Source organism: Oryx dammah, unplaced genomic scaffold (genome assembly GCF_014754425.2).
Source record: "Oryx dammah isolate SB20612 unplaced genomic scaffold, SCBI_Odam_1.1 HiC_scaffold_22, whole genome shotgun sequence".
Taxonomy (NCBI): domain Eukaryota; kingdom Metazoa; phylum Chordata; class Mammalia; order Artiodactyla; family Bovidae; genus Oryx; species Oryx dammah.
In genome coordinates, this window is record NW_024070206.1 from 27,151,462 (window position 1) to 27,172,579 (window position 21,118).

At 40.3% G+C, this 21,118-nt stretch overlaps 1 protein-coding gene across 1 annotated transcript in view; it reads right to left on the minus strand.

Annotated features, from left to right (window-relative positions):
* Positions 1-273: 273 nt before the first annotated feature.
* Positions 274-21,118, minus strand: part of ABHD3 (abhydrolase domain containing 3, phospholipase) — a 59,624-nt gene continuing 38,779 nt past the window's right edge. The window contains exons 5-9 of the mRNA XM_040264716.1: positions 14,007-14,119; positions 6,262-6,435; positions 3,862-3,910; positions 3,617-3,782; positions 274-1,127 (exon numbers count right to left, since the gene is read on the minus strand). Coding sequence (XP_040120650.1) covers positions 949-1,127; positions 3,617-3,782; positions 3,862-3,910; positions 6,262-6,435; positions 14,007-14,119 — 681 coding nt within the window. The 3' untranslated portion in view covers positions 274-948. The remainder of the gene's footprint in view (positions 1,128-3,616; positions 3,783-3,861; positions 3,911-6,261; positions 6,436-14,006; positions 14,120-21,118) is intronic.

The window sequence follows — 21,118 nt, forward strand, 5'->3', positions numbered from 1 at the left end:
TTTGATGACACTGATGAATATCTGTATCAGCCCTGCCCTGCTTACCTGGAGACTTCTTGTCATGGAAGATAATTAAATATAATTATTCCCAAATCAGTGTCAGATGGGTTTCCTGTAGCTGAAAGTACTTTTAATTGGAAGAAATGGTGGGAGCCCAGTATTATGGAATCAGTGAAACAAAACAGTTTTAATATTTGTTACTAGCACACTTATGAAATGATCATAAATTACATTCTCGGGATTACTTTTCGGTGGATAAAAACTCACAAAGAATTTAAAATGGTAGAATTTATTTCATATAATGATACACATGTATGCACATATACTATTTAAAAAATAATTGTGAACTATAATCATTATAAAACATAAGTCAGCCTTAATTTAATATTATCAGAGTAAAAGAGCATGTAAAGTCAGTCTAACATTGTTGCATTTGCTTTTCAAAGTTAAGATACATAAAAGATTTAGCACGTTGTATTTTATGTTCAGTTTTCATGTTACTATCATTAGGTATAAATACCCTTAGGAATGTGCCAACTTATAACTTACATTCAAATAACCAAAGTCCTATTACAATTATTAAAGTAGGATAAATCACCTAAAATAAGTAATCTAAAAAAATGCCTAAATTAAAACCCTGAGGAATTAAAATCTTTTTACATACACCATAGTTTTGGTTAAGTGCAATTCCATGTTTGTACTACTTTATTTAAGGTCATAGTTGGTAAGGCATAGTAAAAATAAAATCTACCTAAATTACCATCTAAATCTATATTTTATTTCTTGCAACAAAGTTGCCTGTTTCTCCAAAAAAAGTAGTTTTTGCACATCATTCTGGACCTCGTCACCACCTGCTGGCTTATTTGCTTTATATACAGTAGTCAAGAGTTGTGCACTAAGCTGAGCTGCCTTTATATATAGTAGTTCAGACAAAGTGCACCTGAAGAACTACATGCTTGAGAGTTCATGTCCGTGTTCAATCATGGCCTGCACAAACTGCTTGAAGACTCGGTCCATGTAGGTGGACTGCCTTGGCCAGATTCCCTCCAGAAAACCAATATGGCCTCCGTAAGAAGTAAGGACCAAAGCAACATTAGGGTTTTGCTTAGCAGTTTCTATTGGAATAGCTTGATGAAAAATGGGGGATGGTCGAGCGGGAGGGTGGATAAGAGAGGGGAAGGAGAGAGAAAAATATATATTAACTGTTGTTAGGAAAAGTGTGCAACTTTATCATTTCTAATCATTTTAAACCAAAATACCATTAAATATTCATAATGAGTATGGCTAATCAAATAAATCTAATTTATATCAACCACCCATATTCTGCTAACAGTTCATGTTCACGTTCATGCACTGGATCATCATTTTTGGAAGAATCAATCAATTAGTTATAATAAAAGTACAGGCCTAGTCTTCTTTTGAGAAATTAAATAATTCAAGAAATAGTGAATACTTCCATTATGCTATAAGATTCCCACTTAGGTGTTACACCAAGGGAAAAAAAAAAAAACAAATCTTATTACCTTTGTGAGAGTTATAAATTCACTATGTATGACTTTGGTTAACTTTACATGAAGTTAGATTCCTGAGGCCAATTGGTGGCTGTGTTAAGAATCCAAAATTATAGATACAATTTATAAAAACATATATAGATAGCAAAAAAACAATGGCATAAAATACTCCCCAGAGGTAATAGTGTTTATCTTTGGGTGGTAAAACATTGGTGATTATATTTTTTCTTCTCTGAATTTTTATTTATAGTTAAGCTCTCCCTACTCCACACCATTCAATGGAACGGAAGGTAATTTTACTGTAGAACAACTGAAACCAGTTCAAGAAAGGGCTGCCGCAGGACTCCAACTGCCTGTTTAGGTGATACTCTAACCTGACCTTTCACTACATTCTTTGAAGAATAAACCTAGAGACCCTAGATCAAGGCCTAGGAAGCCAAGTCCTTGTCCTAAATGGGTCCTGAACTCAGATCCTTATCCGGCCAGCTACACCTAAAACAGAACATCTATCTTGGGATCAGATGTGAGAACTTAAGGGGAGGGGCAGATGAAATGACTTGATACTATTTTTGCTTTTCCTTTTTCATCTTACATTAAGGGCTTAGATTTAAAGTGCTTCATTTGTCTCTGATGGAATTATTAAGAGCCCCACTTTCACATTCTGGATACACTCAGGAATTTCTAACACACTGATAGTTACAGTCATGTCAGCAGAACAAAAGGCTGGGCCATGGGAGGCATGTGAAAGATGTTGGCTGCCTGTGCTCTCAGAATGCAGACAATTGTCCACTATATTCAGTGTGGCTTGGGAAAGAGTAAGAAATAATGAGTCTAAACTTCAACCAAGGTCAAAACAAGTTAAATGCTGGGAAATTTTTGTTGGTGGAAGAAGGGCCTGTGAAATATAAAAACAGATGGAGAAATACTAGACTTCCTTAATCCAATGAAAATAGGCTAAACAATCTCCATGATTTTCAACTGATATTAAAGTTCACAGTTTAGGGAATTTCCTGGTAGTCCAGTGGTTAGGACTCCACGTGCTCACTGCCAAGGGCCCAGGTGCAATTGCTGTTTGGGGACCTAAATTCCCACAAGGCTGCACAACGTGGCCAAAAAAAAAGTTCACAGTTTAATTTTCTGATTTGTGGTCAAAGGCCAAGAGTTCCAGCCATCTAAAACTACTTTGATTTAATCATAAATCACACAATGATATCCCGTAGAGAGATGGTAAAGTGACATTTTTTTAAAATTTTGGGGATTTTATGAAATTTTGGCAATACATATGTGCTGTGTTTGTACTCAGAATAGTTTATTTTGATAAAGTACTTGGGGGAAATGTTTTTAAAGTATTTACGGGAGAAATAAGAAAAAGTTTTATAAGAAGCTTTGTGAAGTTTCATTAGAAAAAAATTAGAGGTCAAATCTATTTATCCTTAAGATAGGTATGATTACTGATAGGCATCTTACATTGCTTTAATGTATGAACACAGGCACGTATATTCTTGTTACAAAATTCTGTATATCTTGAATTAAGAGAGTGAGGAAGTTAACTTGGGCATAAATTTCTTCTATACAGTATCCAGGGGTAAAACAAACTCTTTCCCTTTGGATATGACTTTATTGTCTGAATGTGCTACATTCATTGAGTTATCCAAGGACATCTTATTAATAAAGTCTCAAGCTCTCTTCTAAGTTTAAAAGGGGAGTAATATTCCCGTTTACAAAGCTTTCTGTATAAGAACCTCAGGAAGAAAAGGCCAACTATGTCAATGTACTCTTGAGGTAAAGATATTGTAACAGCCTGTCCAAAGAACACATATTTGATAAGAAAGAGAGGTTGTACGAATGAATACAAGCAAAATACTGAGAGCCATAATTTGTTCTGAGGCTCTCACAGTAGAGTAGAGAAGAGTATATAAAAATGTTTAAAGTGATCTGAAGCATTTAGATACTAAATTATGAGTATCAAGCTATTTTTTTTTCTGTTTATCACAGTGGAAAACAGTATATGAGTGACATTTTGTTTATTATTGTATTTTCCCACAAAGAACATTATTTGTAAACAGTTAATTCATGTCAAAATGTATACAAAGATGTTAATTTACCATGACTGGGTGAAAAAACATCATCCACAGAATTCAGACACAACACCGGAATCCCTACTGACTTCAGTCTCCGATTTGGACTGGCATCAGTGTAATAGTCATCAATTGTCCGGTAGCCGAACATGACAGAAGTGAATCGCTTATCAAATTCTCTTATGGATTTAGCCTGAAAAACAGAAGACAACTATATATGTTCTTGGAATCAAAAGAGGAAATAAAAGTACTACATAAAGTTTCTCTCCTACCTTCATGACGTGATCCATGTCAATTTGTTTTACAAACATATGCCGGTGCCTGGAAACAAAATTTCAAAAATAAAAAAATTAAGGTCATTCCCATCTCAAACACACCTAATAAGAAGTAATTTAGCACAGGACATAAAGTTGTTACTCAGTAAAATATTTATTGACCTTCCCTGGTGGCTCAGTGGTAAACAATCTGCCTGCCAGTGCAGGAGACATGGGTTTGATCCCTGGGTCGGGAAGATGCCCTGGAGGAGGACATGGCAACCCACTCCCGTGTTCTTGCCTGGGAAATCCCATGGACAGAGGAATCCAGGGGGTTGCAAAGAATTGGACACAGCTTAGCAACTAAATAACAATAAACAACAACAAAATACTAATATTTACTTAATCAGACATAGCAGGAATATATTGGTAATTGTTCTGAAGACTCTTTTTAAAGATTATTTCTTTTATTGAATGAATCTTTAAATTCTATAGGGCTTTACCATTTTGACAAGTTTCATACATATGATTTCATTATATATAATACTGTGTGGGCTCAGTTATGTCCCAACTCTTTGCAACCCTTTGGACTGTAGCCTGCAGGCTCTTCTGCCTATGAGATTTTTTTGAGGAAAAAGTACTGGAGTGGATTGCCATTTCCCTCTCCAGGGGATCTTCTGGACCCAGGGACTGAACCCACGTCTCCTGTGTCTCCTGCATCTTTTAAAAAATCCCCTACCCCTGTATTGCCCTTCCCTCTATCCCTCTCTCCACTGGTAACCATTAGTTTGTTCTCTATCTGTAAGTCTGCTTCTTTTTTGTTTTATTCACTATTTGTTGTATTTTTTAGATTCCACACATAAGTGATACCATACAGTATATGAAGCACCTGAAGACATTTTTTTAAAGGTACTTTTTTCTTAATTACGGAAGAAGTGACCAGTTGCGCAATAATAAACAAAAGTGTTGTTTCATAACAAACTGTACCTACACACTGATGCTATGAAGCCAGTTTGGCCAAAAAGGCTCCCACTGAAGCCAGAAGCTTTCAACTGGGTAAATTGACTGAAGATTTACTGTACTCTTTAAATTGGTGTACTGAAAATTAGGATTTATATTTTTGTGTACCTATTTTTAAATGTTGGTCATTTTTCTTATATAACCCATATTTTAATCCAAATCTTTCTCTTCACTTTTCTTGCTACTGTCCTCCATTTCAGTGACCATGAATAAAAATATGATTCTGTAGTATTTCTAGCAATATTTTATAGTCAACATCTGTGATGTAACAAAGAGGTTGTTCTTTAAATTTTTTTTTAATTTAAAAAAAGGATAGGTTAAGTATTTTTTAAATAAAGTAATTTTTAATTAAGGTATGTACATTGTTCTTTCATTAAAAAAAAAAATTGGGCTGTGCCACTAGACAGAATCCTAACCACTAGACTACCTGGGAACTCCCCAAAAAGTTGACAGTGTCTCATGTCAACTTTCAGGGTAACAGTGGTTTTCAATTAAGTTATGTGCAAATTTACTTTTTATTTAAAGTTGTCAATTCACTTTAAAATGCACAGTAACAGTCATCAAAAAATAAACAGAAACATCCCATGTTCTTTGTTGTCATACTGTTTAACTGTTAGAAGATAACTAAACAATTTCAGAAGGGGACGACAGAGGATGAGATGGTTGGATGGCATCACCGACTTGATGGACATGAGTTTGAGTGAACTCCAGGAGTTGGTGATGGACAGGGAGGCCTGGAGTGCTGTGATTGATGGGGTTCAAAGAGTTGGACACGACTGAGCAATTGAACTGAACTGAACTGAACTGAAACAATTTCAGAAAAAAACTAATTCACAGATAATATTTTGGTAATGTTAAGAATTGTGGGGGCTGAGAATATCCTTATTTTAGGGGCATGCTCCTAAGCCTCTAAAACATACTGTGTTCATAACACAAGCTTTAAAAAACATATTATTTAGCTCTGAAAATACTTAACACATTAGTTACTACCCAGGGGGGAATTAGGTACTAATAAGATTAGCGACAAGTAGAAAATCCAGGGAAATAGCCCATAGTTAGGCAACACATTCAATACTATTGTTTTTATTCTTTTAGAATAATTTGGAACAGTGATGAAATGGTGATCTTCAAAATGGGGCAGAGAGACTAGAGGTTGTACAAGGTACATCGTGGTACAGAAAGAAAACATCAGAGCTCTTATCTATATTTTTAGCTTATACATAAAACCTTTTTATTTTTGTACATATTGACAATAGAAAGATTAATTTGTTACAGTATATAACATAATAGTGCATATAACAAATATATATATACATTAGCAGTATTGTCCTTTAAAACATTTTACTGTGGCACTTACTCCAAAAAATTTGGAGACACTAGGTGTTTAAAATGACTTACTTATTCACGGAAGACTGGAGACAAGTTGTCAAATAATAATTAAAAAGCAGCCAGTTCAGTGGTTTCTCCAGTGACTCCGAGCAAGCAAAGGTATTCCAACCAACTGAAAAAGTTGCAGCTGCCTTCAAAGGAGTTTTCGGTCCAATTTTGCCCAAATAATTTAAAAGCAGCATTCTATGGGAGAAAATAATAGCAAATGAAGCAACTGACAAACAACTAATCTCAAAAATATACAAGCAACTCCTGCAGCTCAATTCCAGAAAAATAAACGACCCAATAAAAAAATGGGCCAAAGAACTAAATAGACATTTCTCCAAAGAAGACATATGGATGGCTAACAAACACATGAAAAGATGCTCAACATCACTCATTATTAGAGAAATGCAAATCAAAACCACAATGAGGTACCACTTCACACCAGTCAGAATGTCTGCGATCCAAAAATCTGCAAGCAATAAATGCTGGAGAGGGTGTGGAGAGAAGGGAACCCTCCTACACTGTTGGTGGGAATGCAAACTAGTACAGCCACTATGGAGAACAGTGTGGAGATTCCTTAAAAAATTGCAAATAGAAATGCCTTATGACCCAGCAATCCCACTGTTGGGCATACACACAGAGGAAACCAGAATTGAAAGAAACACATGTACCCCAATGTTCATCGCAGCACTGTTTATAATAGCCAGGACATGGAAACAACCTAGATGTCCATCAGTAGATGAATGGATAAGAAAGCTGTGGTACATATACACAATGGAGTATTACTCAGCCATTAAAAAGAATACATTTGAATCAGTTCTGATGAGATGGATGAAACTGGAGCCGATTATACAGAGTGAAGTGAGCCAGAAAGAAAAACACCAATACAGTATACTAACACATATATATGGAATTTAGGAAGATGGCAATGATGACCCTGTATGCAGGACAGCAAAAAAGACACAGATGTGTATAGCGGACTTTTGGACTCAGAGGGAGAGGGAGAGGGTGTGATGATTTGGGAGAATGGCATTGAAACATGTATAATAACATGTAAGAATCGAAATGCCAGTCTATGTCTGATGCAGGATATGACACGCTTGGGGCTGACGCGTGGGGATGACCCAGAGAGATGTTGTGGGGAGAGGGGTGGGAGGGGGGTTCATGTTTGGGAACGCATGTACACCTGTGGTGGATTCATGTCAATCTATGCCAAAACCAATACAGAATTGTAAAGTAAAAATTAAAAATAAATTAATAAAAAAAAAAGAAGGACAATGCAAAAAAATAAAATAAAAGCAGCATTCTAAAATGAGGAAAAACAAAACAGTGATTATATCACAAGACATCCTATTTCTAATTGTGGACTTTTTAACTATGGAGAAGAAACATATAAACCAGTGTGTCTAACCCCTTTATCTTGGAAAACCATGAAAATATCTTCTTTCTTTTCTTCTGTTCACATATTTATCTTGAGAATGGATAAATATGGATAGAGAATTTGAGAATGGGACAAAGCATACTGTTGTTAGTTCAATGTGCATCTTTCTTGGAGGTAAAACATCAGGAAAATCCATCATAAGAGTGGTTTTCTTTTTCTTTTTTGAAATTATATTCGGGTCTATTAAAAATTTGCAATTCCCTGGCTCCCCGTCCCCTAGTTGAGTATTTAACTTACTATTGGAGGGGTATTTCAGGCAAACTTTTTCTATAAAGGGCCACAAAGCAAATGGGTTCTGGTGGCCCTAAAATCTCAGTCACAACCATGTTAATACTGGACATGGCTGTGTTTCAATAAAATATATATAGACATTGAAATTTGAGTTTCATATACTTTTCACATGTTGTGAAATAATCCTTCTTTTCCAACCACTGAAAAATATAATAACCATTCTTAGCTCTTGCACAAAAACAGTCAGTCAGATTTGGCTTCTGGCTTGGCACAGGTGAAAGATCACAAGTGATTTTCAAATGTGTTTGCACACTGAAGTCACCTGAGGAGTTTTAAAAACTCTGATTGATTTCTGGGTCTCACCTCGAGATTCGGAGTAATTGGTCTGGGTGGCCATTCCGGTCGTCTATGCATCCTTCTCCCTGGGCTTCCCAGGTGGTACTAATGATAAAGAACTGCTCTGCCAATGCAGGAGAAATAAAGAGATGCAGATTTGATCCCTGGTTCAGGAAGATCCCCTGGAGGAGGGCACGGTAACCCACTCCAGTATTCTTGCCTGAAAAATCCCTGGCAGGCTCCAGTCGATGGAGTCACAAAGGGTTGGACATGACTGAAGCAACTTGGCACACATGCACACCTTGCTTTCTACAGCAGTGTCTCAGGGCTCCTTGTCTAGAGTTCAGTTCAGTTCAGTTCAGTTGCTCAGTCGTGTCCGACTCTTTGTGACCCCATGAATCGCAGCACGCCAGGCCTACCTGTCCATCACCAACTCCCAGAGTTCATTCAAACTCATGTCCATCGAGTCAGTGATGCCATCCAGCCATCTCATCCTCTGTCGTCCCCTTCTCCTCCTGCCCCCAATCCCTCCCAGCATCAGAGTCTTTTCCAGTGAGTCAGCTCTTCGCATGAGGTGGCCAAAGTACTGGAGTTTCAGCTTTAGCATCATTCCTTCCAAAGAACACCCAGGACTGATCTCCTTTAGGATGGACTGGTTGGATCTCCTTGCAGTCCAAGGGACTCTCAAGAATCTTCTCCAACACCACAGTTCAAAAGCATCAATTCTTCAGCGATCAGCTTTCTTCACAGTCCAACTCTCACATCCATACATGACCACTGGAAAAACCATAGCCTTGAGTAGATGTACCCTTGTTGGCAAAGTAATGTCTCTGCTTTTCAATATGCTATCTAGGTTGGTCATAACGTTCCTTCCGAGGAGTAAGCGTCTTTTAATTTCATGGCTGCAGTCACCATCTGCAGTGATTTTGGAGCCCCCAAAAATAAAGTCTGACACTGTTTGCACTGTTGCCCCATCTATCTGCCATGAAGTGATGGGACCAGATGCCATGAATTCGTTTTCTGAATGTTGAGCTTTAAGCCAACTTTTTCACTCTCCTCTTTCACTCTCATCAAGAGGCTTTTTAGTTCCTCTTCACTTTCTGCCATAAGGACGGTATCATCTGCATATCTGAGGTTATTGATATTTCTCCTGGCAGTCTTCATTCCAGCTTGTGCTTCTTCCAGCCCAGCGTTTCTCATGATGTACTCTGCATATAAGTCAAATAAGCAAGGTGACAATATACAGCCTTGATGTACTCCTTTTCCTATTTGGAACCAGTCTGTTGTTTCATGTCCAGTTCTAACTGTTGCTTCCTGACCTGCATATAGGTTTCTCAAGAGGCAGGTCAGGTGGTCTGGTATTCCCATCTCTTTCTGAATTTTCCACAGTTTATTGTGATCCACACAGTCAAAGGCTTTGGCATAGTCAATAAAGCAGAAATAGATGTGTTTCTGGAACTCTCTTGCTTTTTTGATGATCCAGTGGATGTTGGCAGTTTCATCTCTGGTTCCTCTGCCTTTTCTAAAACCAGCTTGAACATCTGGAAGTTCACGGTTCACGTATTGCTGAAGCCTGGCTTGGAGAATTTTGAGCATTACTTTGATAGCATGTGAGATGAGTGCAATTGTGTGGTAGTTTGAGCATTCTTTGGCATTGCCTTTCTTTGGGATTGGAATGAAAACTGACCTTTTCCAGTCCTGTGGCCACTGCTGAGTTTTCCAAATTTGCTGGCATATTGAGTGCAGCACTTTGACAGCATCATCTTTCAGGATTTGAAATAGCTTAACTGGAATTCCATCACCTCCACTAGCTTTGTTCATAGTGATGCTTTCTAAGGCCCACTTGACTTCACATTCCAGGATGTCTGGCTCTAGGTGAGTGATCACACCATCGTGATTATGTTGGTCATGAAGATCTTTTTTGTACAGTTCTGTGTATTCTTGCCACCTCTTCTTAATATCTTCTACTTCTGTTAGGTCCATACTATTCCTGTCCTTTATTGAGCCCATCTTTGCATGAAATGTTCCCTTGGTATCTCTAATTTTCTTGAGGAGATCTCTAGTCTTTCCCATTCTGTTGTTTTCCTCTATTTCTTTGCATTGATCACTGAGGAAGGCTTTCGTATCTCTCCTTGCTATTCTTTGGAACTCTGCATTCAGATGCTTATGTCTTTCCTTTCCTCCTTTGCTCTTCGCTTCTCTTCAGTTATTTGTAAGGCCTCCCCAGACAGTCATTTGCTTTTTTGCAAACCTCCATCCATAGTTCATCAGGCACTCTATCAGCTCTAGGCCCTTAAATCTATTTCTCACTTCCACTGTATAATCATAAGGGATTTGATTTAGGTCATACCTGAATGGTCTAGCAGTTTTCCCTACTTTCTTCAATTTGAGTCTGAATTTGGTAATAAGGAGTTCATGATCTGAGCCACAGTCAGCTCCTGGTCTTGTTTTTGTTGTCTGTATAGAGCTTCTCCATCTTTGGCTGCAAAGAATATAATCAGTCTGATTTTGGTGTTGACCATCTGGTGATGTCCATGTGTAGAGTCTTCTCTTGTGTTGTTGGAAGAGGGTGTTTGCTATGATCAGTGCGTTCTCTTGTAAAACTCTATTAGCCTTTGCCCTGCTTCATTCCGCATTCCAAGGCCAAATTTGCCTGTTACTCCAGGTGTTTCTTGACTTCCTTGTCTAGAGTTAGACTTCCTCAATTGTGGTAGAGCAATCAACTCAAAGTCACTAGTTTTCTTTTCCTACTCCCTCCTGCTGTTTGTCCCGGTCTCCTTTCACATATTTTCCTCTTTTCCTTTTGTTCTATCATTTTTCCAGATTCTACTCTAGTTTTACTTTGGTGAAAGGGACAAGGATGGAATTTAACACAGTACACCAGAAATCCAAGTTTGACATTGACAACTAAGAGAAAGGATAATAGTATAAGTTCTGTTTCTCCTATTTTCCATCCTTTATTTCTCCAATTTCTCAGGTTCTGAAATGAGTAAAAATTCTCTCTCATACTTTTTTTTCCAACCCAGATGGACTACAGAGTGAATGAGATAAGATGTTAGATCAAAAATGGAGATTTCAGGGTTTGCTGTTTTGGGGGGTATTTTTGCTGTTGTTGGACAAGCTTTATTGGAAATGTTAACAGCAGAAAAACACAAATGGCTCCACACTGTGTTTTGAAATTCATCCCAGCTGTAGACTGAGTGACCTGCAGGCTGGACAGATGCCAAAAACCAAGAGCTTCAGCATTTCCATCATGTCAGAATCTCCTTCAGTGATTTCCTGATCCAGGGCAGAGACCTCAGGCTGGAGATTTCCCTTTTGAGAACAACTCTTCATAATGACTGCATTCCTTTTTTTATAGTACATGGCTCCCTAAGCTAGTTAAAGGATAATGCTTCTCTCCTGCAAAGGGGTCATTCTAGTGTCTAGTTGTGGTGGCCCAACTCTTTGGCTGGCAGTCAAGAGGTTTCTGTGAGGCTGGTGTAATGGGCAAATTGAAAGAGCTAGAAACGAACCTCATAGGAGCAGGAAGCACCAAGAATAGCTGTGACCAAGTAGGTGGGGATACTTCTTGGTTATTACTCAGGAGTAAAATAACCTCAAGATATTACCCCATAAAAAGGCCGTGTCACTTTGATAAGAAAAAGACTCCCTTTTTTCACCAAGAAAAAAAAAAGGCAGATAGAAAAGATAAAGAACTCACAGATTAAGATATTTAAGAGACATAATTTGTCATTATGTGGACTTTATCTGGCTCATGCATGCCTCAAACAAACTGTAAAAACCAGCCAACAGATTGACAGTGAAATGAAATACTGACATTGAATATTTGATGACATTTAGGAATTACTGTTAGTTTTGTTCAGGTGTAATAATATACTGTGGTGGGTTGTTGTTATTGTTTCTTAAGAGACTCTACCTGTCAGAGACACATCAGTTTAGTTCAGTCGCTCAGTTGTGTCCGACTCTTTGAGACCCCATAAATCGCAGCACACCAGGCCTCCCTGTCCATCACCAACTCCTGGAGTTCACTCAGACTCACGTCCATCGAGTCAGTGATGCCATCCAGCCATCTCATCCTCTGACATCCCCTTCTCCTCCTGCCCCCAATCCCTCCCAGCATCAGAGTCTTTTCCAATGAGTCAACTGTTCATATGAGGTGGCCAAAGTACTGGAGTTTCAGCTTTAGCATCATTCCTTCCAAAGAAATCCCAGGGCTGATCTCCTTCAGAATGGACGGGTTGGATCTCCTTGCAGAGACACATAAATCTCTATAAATGATGTCTGAAAATTATTTTAATGTAATCAGAGTTAAGAAGGAATGGAGGTAGATTATCCTTGAATTGACAGTCACTGAAGCTAGGGTGATGAATATATATGAGGAATCATTATACTCTTTCTACTCATATATACTTGAAAATTTCTGTACATTTTTAAAGCTAGTCTAGGAGCCCATTGGGAGACTGGAATGTGACCAGGTCTCGAGCAGCGTTGATTCCTTGGTGAGACTTAGTTCTGGCTCAAACTGCTGCTTGGCCCCAGGCATAACAGGTGTGGGGATTACCCAGTCTGGGCATAAGGGTCTTAGATGCTTTTGTCTGCTGCATCTCCATAAGGAAAAAAATGTGTCAAGCTGTAAACCACATCTCAGAGTGGTAAACCCTCTTGGGAACATGTCACAGTGCTAGGCAACTAGAAAGGGGACTTCCTTTTCAACAATTTACAAGACATTATTATTCAACCAGCTGCAAAAGCTAATGGTCAAGTTCTGCCTTCAGGCACTGAGACTTCAAGTCGACAAGAATAGGCATTTCCCTGGAGCCTGTGAATAAAGAATCAGGGCCTGTTTACATAAAGTCTGGCTTTTTAAAAATTCAAGAATTTATATGATTAAGGGAAGAAAGTTCAGCTGCCACCCTGTCCTTTAAGGTTCTCATTATGGGGCAAAGGAAAAAGTGAAATACTTTCCTTTAAGCACGATTCACAGATTTTGTCTGGGTTTTCTGTACTGATTCAGATTTCTTCCTTTTAGTAGGTCAAGTCCGACCTTCCATGCTAATGTAAGAAACGTATTCTTTCCTTCTTAGTTTTATGTTTATCAGAATCTAAAAAACTACGGTTAGAGTCAATCTTTCAGAGCCTATCATTTGTAAAGCTGTTCATTTTCAAGTAAGCATACTCCCAAGACATTTTGAAAATTGACAGATAAATTGACTATAAAATTAAAAAAACATATTTTCTGTTTCCAAGTGTTTGCTGATTTTGGACAATGGTTTAGGTCCTCTAAGCACAGCAAAATGCCATATAATAAAAATTTTGTTTTTTATTAAAGCTCACTATTACTACAACAACAACAAAAAACCACACACACAAAAAAAAAAAAAACACAAAAAAAATTATCACAAATGAGGCTAGGCTTCCCTGGTGGCTCAGATGGTAAAGAATCTACCTGCAATGAGGGCAACCTGGGTTCAATCCCTGGGTCGGGAAGATCCCCCTAGAGAAGGAAATGGCAACCCACTCCAGTATTGTTGGCTGGAGAATCCCATGGACAGAGCAGTCTGGTGAGCTACATACAGTCCATGGGGTCGCAGAGAGTCAGACACGACTAAGCAACTAACATTTTCATCCAACCACATGCGATGAAATATGAGAAACCCAAACATTTGCTTTTAAATGCCCATGTAGCTTATGGTCATCAGAAAGAGGCAGGCATTAGGACCACTTCCCTCAAGGACATTTTAGAAAGGAAAAATCTTACCCTCCCATTGACACTCCTGCTGCCAGAAATGGAGCAGAAGGGTACAGACTGTGAACGTGGTGAATGACTGTCTCCAAGTCTTCAGTGTTAGAACAACAGTAAGTCCTTGGCGTCTGCAAGCAACGACAGGTAAAGCACAAAAATTAAAATTGGGAGGGGAATCATTTGTATAACACAGAAATGTAAAAAAGAGCAAAAAGTCATAACTAGGAGAAAATGACCTTTGTTTGCACATACTATATGAGTCAGGATAATTTTCAATTTTCTGTCTTGCAGTTCAAATTTATGCCATTTAGAGTCAGTACGACCCAAGTTGGCACTAACAAAAGACTCTGATTACACAAGGAAGCCTGGAGGGAAATGGGACAAGACCAAGATAAATACCTTAAATTAGATAGATATGCAGTACTCTATTCAAATGTGTCTCTAACTAAAGAACAGAGTCAATTTAGGAAGAAAAAGTGGAGAATGATACTTTTTTTATAGGAAACCAACAACAACTTAGGCCTGACAAAGCCAAAGCAATTGTTTTTTTAATATATAATTTTATTTATTTATTTTTATTTTTGGCTATGCTGGGTCTTCATTGCTGCGTAGGCTTTTTTCTAGTTGTGGCGAGTAGGGGCTTCTCTAGCTAGGCTCTAGGTGCGTGCAGGCTTCAGTAGTTGCAGCATACGGTGGCAGGGGTAGGGGGGTGGAGGGGGTGGGGGCGCAGTTAGCTGTTTCATGGCATGTGGGATCTTCCCGGACCACAGATCAAACCCTTATCTCCTGCACTGGCAGGCATATTCTTCACCACTGAGCCACTAGGAAACCCCAAAGTAATTCTTATTAAAAAAAAAAACACACAATCAAGCAAACAAAAAAGGTTTTCAATAATCCACAAAAAAATCTAAACTGTAACTCCTTCCTACTCAGGTATAACCTGAGTGCTGTCCACCAATGGAGGAGTGTGATTTTTTTTCTGACTGCCTTCACTCTAGATCAAGCAACATGCAGTCTGCTTTATTAATTAGATATTTTCTTTTTCAATAAGACTTCCATATAACCCCAGCTGCGCTACACTGAAAACAGACACTTAAAATGTTAAAATATGTAAAGCTGATTATGCCTCAATACATAATGCATTAAAACAAATGATTTTCATGTGAACCCCATCAATAAGGGCTCTGTTTCCAGCAGAACAGCTTCACAGATGCTTTATTTGAGATCTGGGAGCAGAGGGCAATCCTGTCTGTACAATGTATGTGAGAGTGTGTGCATGAATAAAGTATACATGAGATAAAATAACTAGAAATTTAACAACAAAGAGATAAATCTGGTAACATTGCCCTAATAAAAAATGCCAAAACCAGTTATCTGTACAACCCGGATGGTAATATACCAATAAAATATGACTGGAAGGTTATGTGTCACCCACCATTCAATCACTAATGTGTAGTCTTAGAAAACTGCAATTTTCACTGATTCCCCCAACTAAACTCAAGCTTAGAACACTCCTATTCCCTACTACCATCTTTTTGAGATCTGCAAATATAAAACTCTCCAAAAGACAAATGTTAACCTCACAGTATTTACAATGGCTAACATTTATTGATAATTAAATTTGTGTCCACAAAACCCCAAGAAAGAAAGAGTTATTAATAGAAAATTGAGTTTAGAGAGGTTAAATAATTCCTGTAAACTCATGAACAGCTAATACACAATGAAGCTGAGATACTTCCAAAAATACTTTGTGATTAAATGCACTTGAGGGGCACAAATTCAATGTAAAATCTAAACAGACCAATGTCTACTACCATGCTTATTCATAGTGACTGCAGAATTTGTCACAAGAATTCAGGTGAAAAAAATATCCTTCTTTAGCATTTTTACTGTATTTGTGTTTATTCACATTGCATAGCTTTAAATTTTCTGTATTACTTAATATCAACAGTTACCAACACATATTCTTGTTACGCAGGCTTCAAGTAAAGTGTATACACACTTACACACACAGATACATGAACATACACACAGAGTTGTTGGTGGTTTAATCTCATGCCTGACTCTTTGCGACCCCATAGTCTGTACTGTAGCCCACCAAACTCCTCTGTCCATGGACTTCTCCAGGCAAGCATACTGCCATTTCCTTCTCCAAGAGTATCTTTCTGACCTAGGGGTTGAATCCACATCTCCTACACTGCAGGCGGATTCTTTACCACTGAGCCACCAGGAAAGCACACACAGATATAGGGTATGATTAAAAATGGCCTAGGGAAAATTATTAGGATCTTAGTGCCAGGAATGCCTGTGGATAGCAGCTGTTTCCTTATTTACAAGTGGGAAAACCCAAAGCTTGGTAAAGTTGGGTAATTTGCCAAAAGTCACAAAGTAGCAAAGCTCAGGGTTTATGTCTGTAGTAAGTAAACTAGTTCTCATAAAGCACTAGGATTCCATGAGATATTTAATAAGCAAATCGATCATCTGGGACCCTCAGAGATAGGAGCTTCTTTTTCCCTTAATGTTTTCTCCCAATGGATTACACTGAGTTGGAAACCAATAACGCTGGTGTGGAAATGTTAGGTAGGTAGAATAGGAAAAAGGAGTCCAGAATGCCGGTGGCTGAAAGACAAGGAAGGGCAAAGGCTGCGAAAATAGAACAAAGGAAGGTCCGTGGACCGGAGTGAGGACCTCAGGTAGAACAAATAGCACTCCTGGCTAGCCCAATTTACATAGGGCAGGCCCGGGGGGTAGGAAGAAAGATACAAGAAGAGGAGCCAAAGGGCCAGGGGTCTCTCTCCCAAGAGCACATGCTCTCTTTCCCGTGCGCGCTCTCTCTCTTCACTTCACATCTTTTGGGTTGGCATGCCCTCACACCTCGACGATGTATTTTCCTTTATTTTCTAAATAAAACTGAGCTGCAACACTGTCTGAGAGCTGTGACGCACCGAGGGCTTTAACGTCCATCGCTTCAGATTTTTGTTGTGACGAGACAGAACCGAGGAAATGACACACTCCCCTAACATCTATGGTCCCGTGACTCGGATTTAACCTGGCTGAAACAACCTCAAGGCGGCCCCCCGCGAGGAGGAGGCCAAGCAAAGCAGGAGCCCAACTCAGCGAAAGCTCCCACGGTGGAAGCAGAACGCGAAGAAAACCCAGCGCAGGGGAAGTGACAAGAAGCCCAGCGTGCTGGAAACCGGGACAGCGAAAAACTAACTCAGCAGAAAGCTCACATGGCTGTCTCAGATTCCAGAAGACCTCCGGTTAAGGTAGGAGGTCCTCGATGCTATGGCTGGAGGGACATAAGCCTAACGAAATCTTAATTCCTTTAAAATCTCTCGTTTCTTGTTTCCTCGAACCCCGCCGCAAACAGGCGAGCGGCAGTCGGCACAAGTGAGGGACTCTGGAGAGGCTACATCTCAGTATGTCCCAAAGGCTCCACTCTCTGCTGAGCCCCAGTAGCTGTTACCCAAGCTGGTGGGGGTTCTTCTGCCCTTAATCTTCTTTGTGCCAAGGATCAAGCCAATGAAAACTGTGAGCACAGGTCAGGTATTCAGATTTTCTGGCAGGCTATGAAGGGGATTCCTTGGCACGTTTTTTCCACTCCTTTTTCCTCTTGTCCTTCAGCTCCTCTATCCTGGGACTTGAGTCTGGTCAAAACCCATGATGCCTGGATTCAGGACCTAAGGAAGCTCAGGCTCTAAAGTCTCATTGCAAACATTCAGTGAGAGACACAGCGATAGGTAAGAGGTGGATTTGTTAGGATTCAGAGAGAAGCACACTCTGCAGAGTGTGGGCCATTTGCAGAGGGCAAGTGCTTCCACCATGGAATTCGGTCTGGCTAGGTTTTGCAAGCTGGGTGAACTCATATGCTAATGAGTGGGAGGATCATCCCAACCACTGGGGAACCACTCACTCTTCTGTCTTTTGACAGTGCCTTGGAGCTGTTCTGCCACCTCTGGGTGTGTCATTTAGCTTACAGGTTGGGTTACATTTAGCGTGAAAGTGAAGTAGCTCTGTCTGACTCTTTTCGACCCCATGGACTGTAGCCTATCAGGCTCCTCCGTCCATGGGATTTTCCAGGCAAGAATGCTAGAGTGGATTGCCATTTCCTTACAAGATGAATTTGACATGTCATCTTGGACCCAACTGATTTTAATTGGTTTATGTTCTGCCCGTGTGCTATGTCATTCTTTCAGAAGTTGTGCCCAGCCCCCTCCCCTCCTGTTTCATGCTCTTTTCCAGAGCCCCATCCAGGCCCACAGTGTTGCCTCTACAATCTTCTGGAGGGACAACCAGAAAATAGCTGGCCCTTGGGAGGGAAATACTGTGTAATATATCCAATCCCTCTAGATATTCAGGCCTTATCTTTCATGTTTCCTACAACATGTGCAACATCAGCATTTCTCAGTGAACCCACTAGGGTGGGCGACAGGCACACAATGCCTGCTAGAAGTCCATCAGTTAGCATCCCTTCAAAGGCAACTGGGCTCCCAGGGATAATGTTTGCCGCTTTGGGAGTTAGCCCTGCAGGCCATTTGGGCCCAAACCCTTACCACCCTTCTCCTAAAGTTATAATCATACCTCCGGATCACATCTCCACTCCACTTTTATGGAACATCTGGTCTTTTGCCTCTTACCAATTTGTTCTTAAGCCAATTATTAACTCCTACAACCAGGACCCTGCCCCCATGTAGGCAACATCGCTCCACCCAGCCTAATTATTAAAATATTTTAATGCCCTTAACAGGGCCAGATAACCCACTCCTTTGTCATTACTTCTGTTATTACCTAAAGTGGGTCTATGACAACGAAATGTTTACCATTGGAGACACCCTAACCTGCTCTTATGGAGGACTAGGGGAGGAAATCAGTGACTTACAATCCCTTAGAGCAGTAAGAGGATAAGGCTCATGACCACTTCACCAGGTTCCCAATCTCAGGGCACAGGCTTGGATTGCTTTACGTCATGATATCTATTCCCATCTGCGGTGAACAAACTGGTAATGAGTTAAAATTACAACCCCTTAATCTTACCCAGCCCTGGTCACAGTGGAGACCTTGGGGATGCCCAACTCTGGTCTGGAGGTCCCAGGAGGTCAACCTGCCTTGACCTGCTTAGGGATCTGGACCTCGAAACGTTGTCACGCCTCAATCTGCTTGGGGATCCGCCAGTTCAGGGGTCGCAGGAGGTCTTCACGCCTCAACCTGCCCAGGAACCCAATTCTCTGGAGGCCGACCTGCCTCAGCCTGCCTAGGGGTTCAATCTCCAGGAGGCTGTCACACCTCAGTCTGCCTGGGGATCTGCACCCTGACCCGGGGATGCCTGGCTCTCAGGCTGCAACAGTACTGGGTAGGATAAGCTTCAGAAAGACTCACTCCTAAGGAAGTCCACCCATGGAAATAGAAGGAAGCCTATTACTTGTGGGACTGTGCCCAGTCTCAGCAATAACTCAGGAGCCTGATGAGAACCCCATTGCCTTTCTGGAAAGGCTAAAAGAGGCCCTCCAAAAGTTTACCAATCTGGACTTGGACTCTTACGAGGGACAGGTGATTTTAAAGGACAAATTCCTGTCCCAATGTGCATCAGATATCAGAATAAAGTTACAACAGCTACAGCAGCAGGACTCTGTTGCCTCTTTAGATGAGATGGTCCAGACAGCCACCAATATCTTTTATAACAGAGAACAGGAGAAGGAGGCTAAGGCTCAGGAGAAGGAGAAAAGGAAAGAGACAAGGCATGCCCAGATGCTGGCCACCTTCTAGGGAAGCCCAATGGCAAACCCCAAGTCCTTGAAGGACAAGGCATGAGGCAAATGCCTACTCTGTAGACAGACAGGGCACTGGGCCAAAGAGTGTCCAAACCATGACAAGTCTCCTAAAACGGCTTGCTATAAATGCTATCAACTGGGACATTGGCCGGCACTCTGCCCTTGGGACCCAAGAGCCTCAAGGTCAAGTGCCAAGCCTTCCCTCAGGATGGTTCAATAGGACTGAAGCAGCCTGCTCCAACCAGCCCGTCTGTCACAGATAACCATCATGGAGCTGGAGCAAGGGTGCAACTGGATGTGGCAGGTAGGCCTGAGAATTTCTTGGTTGACACAGGGGCTACTTACTCTGTCCTAACCTGCTACTCTGGAGCCTTCTCCTCCTAAACCTATACCATTTGGGGAGCTACAGAAAAAACAGTTACAAAAAGATTCAGCTAAGCATTTTTTTTGCTGGGATGAACAAATATTTCCCCACCAGTTTCTAGTGGTCCCTGACTGTCCTCCTCCCTTATTGAGAAGAAATCTCTCCCTGCCTTCAAAACCTTGCAGCTATTGCAGTCCTGATAGAAGATGCTTTAAAATTCTCTTTTGAGGGCAAACTAACTATTTTTACCACCACCAAGTGAAACAACTCCTAAATGGGAGAGGCCATTTGCAAGCCAGGCTTCAGCAGTACGTGAACCGTGAACTTCCAGATGTTCACGGTTCAAGCTGGTTTTAGAAAAGGCAGGGGCACCAGAGATCAAATTGCCAACATCTGCTAGATCATTGAAAAAGCAAGAGAGTTCCAGAAAAACATCTATTTCTGCTTTATTGATTCTGCCAAAGCCTTTGACTGTGTGGACCACAATAAGCTGTGGAAAATTCTGAAAGAGATGGGAATACCAAGCCACCTGACCTGCCTCTTGAGAAACCTATATACAGGTCAGGAAGCAACAGTTAGAACTGGACATGGAACAATAGACTGGTTCCAAATAGGAAAAGGAGTACATCAAGGCTGTATATTGTCACCTGCTTATTTAACTCAATATGCAGAGTACATCATGAGAAAAGCTGGGCTGGAAGAAGTACAAGCTGGAATCAAGATTGCCGGGAGAAATATCAATAACCTCAGATATGCAGATGATATCACCCTTATGGCAGAAAGTGAAGAGGAACTAAAAAGCCTCTTGGTGAAAGTGAAAGAGGAGAGTGAAAAAGTTGGCTTAAAGCTCAACATTCAGAAAACTAAGATTATGGCATCTGGTCCCATCACTTCATGGCAGATAGATGGGGAAACAGTGGAAACAGTGTCAGACTTTATTTTTGGGGGCTCCAGAATCACTGCAGATGGTGATTGCAGCAATGAAATTAAAA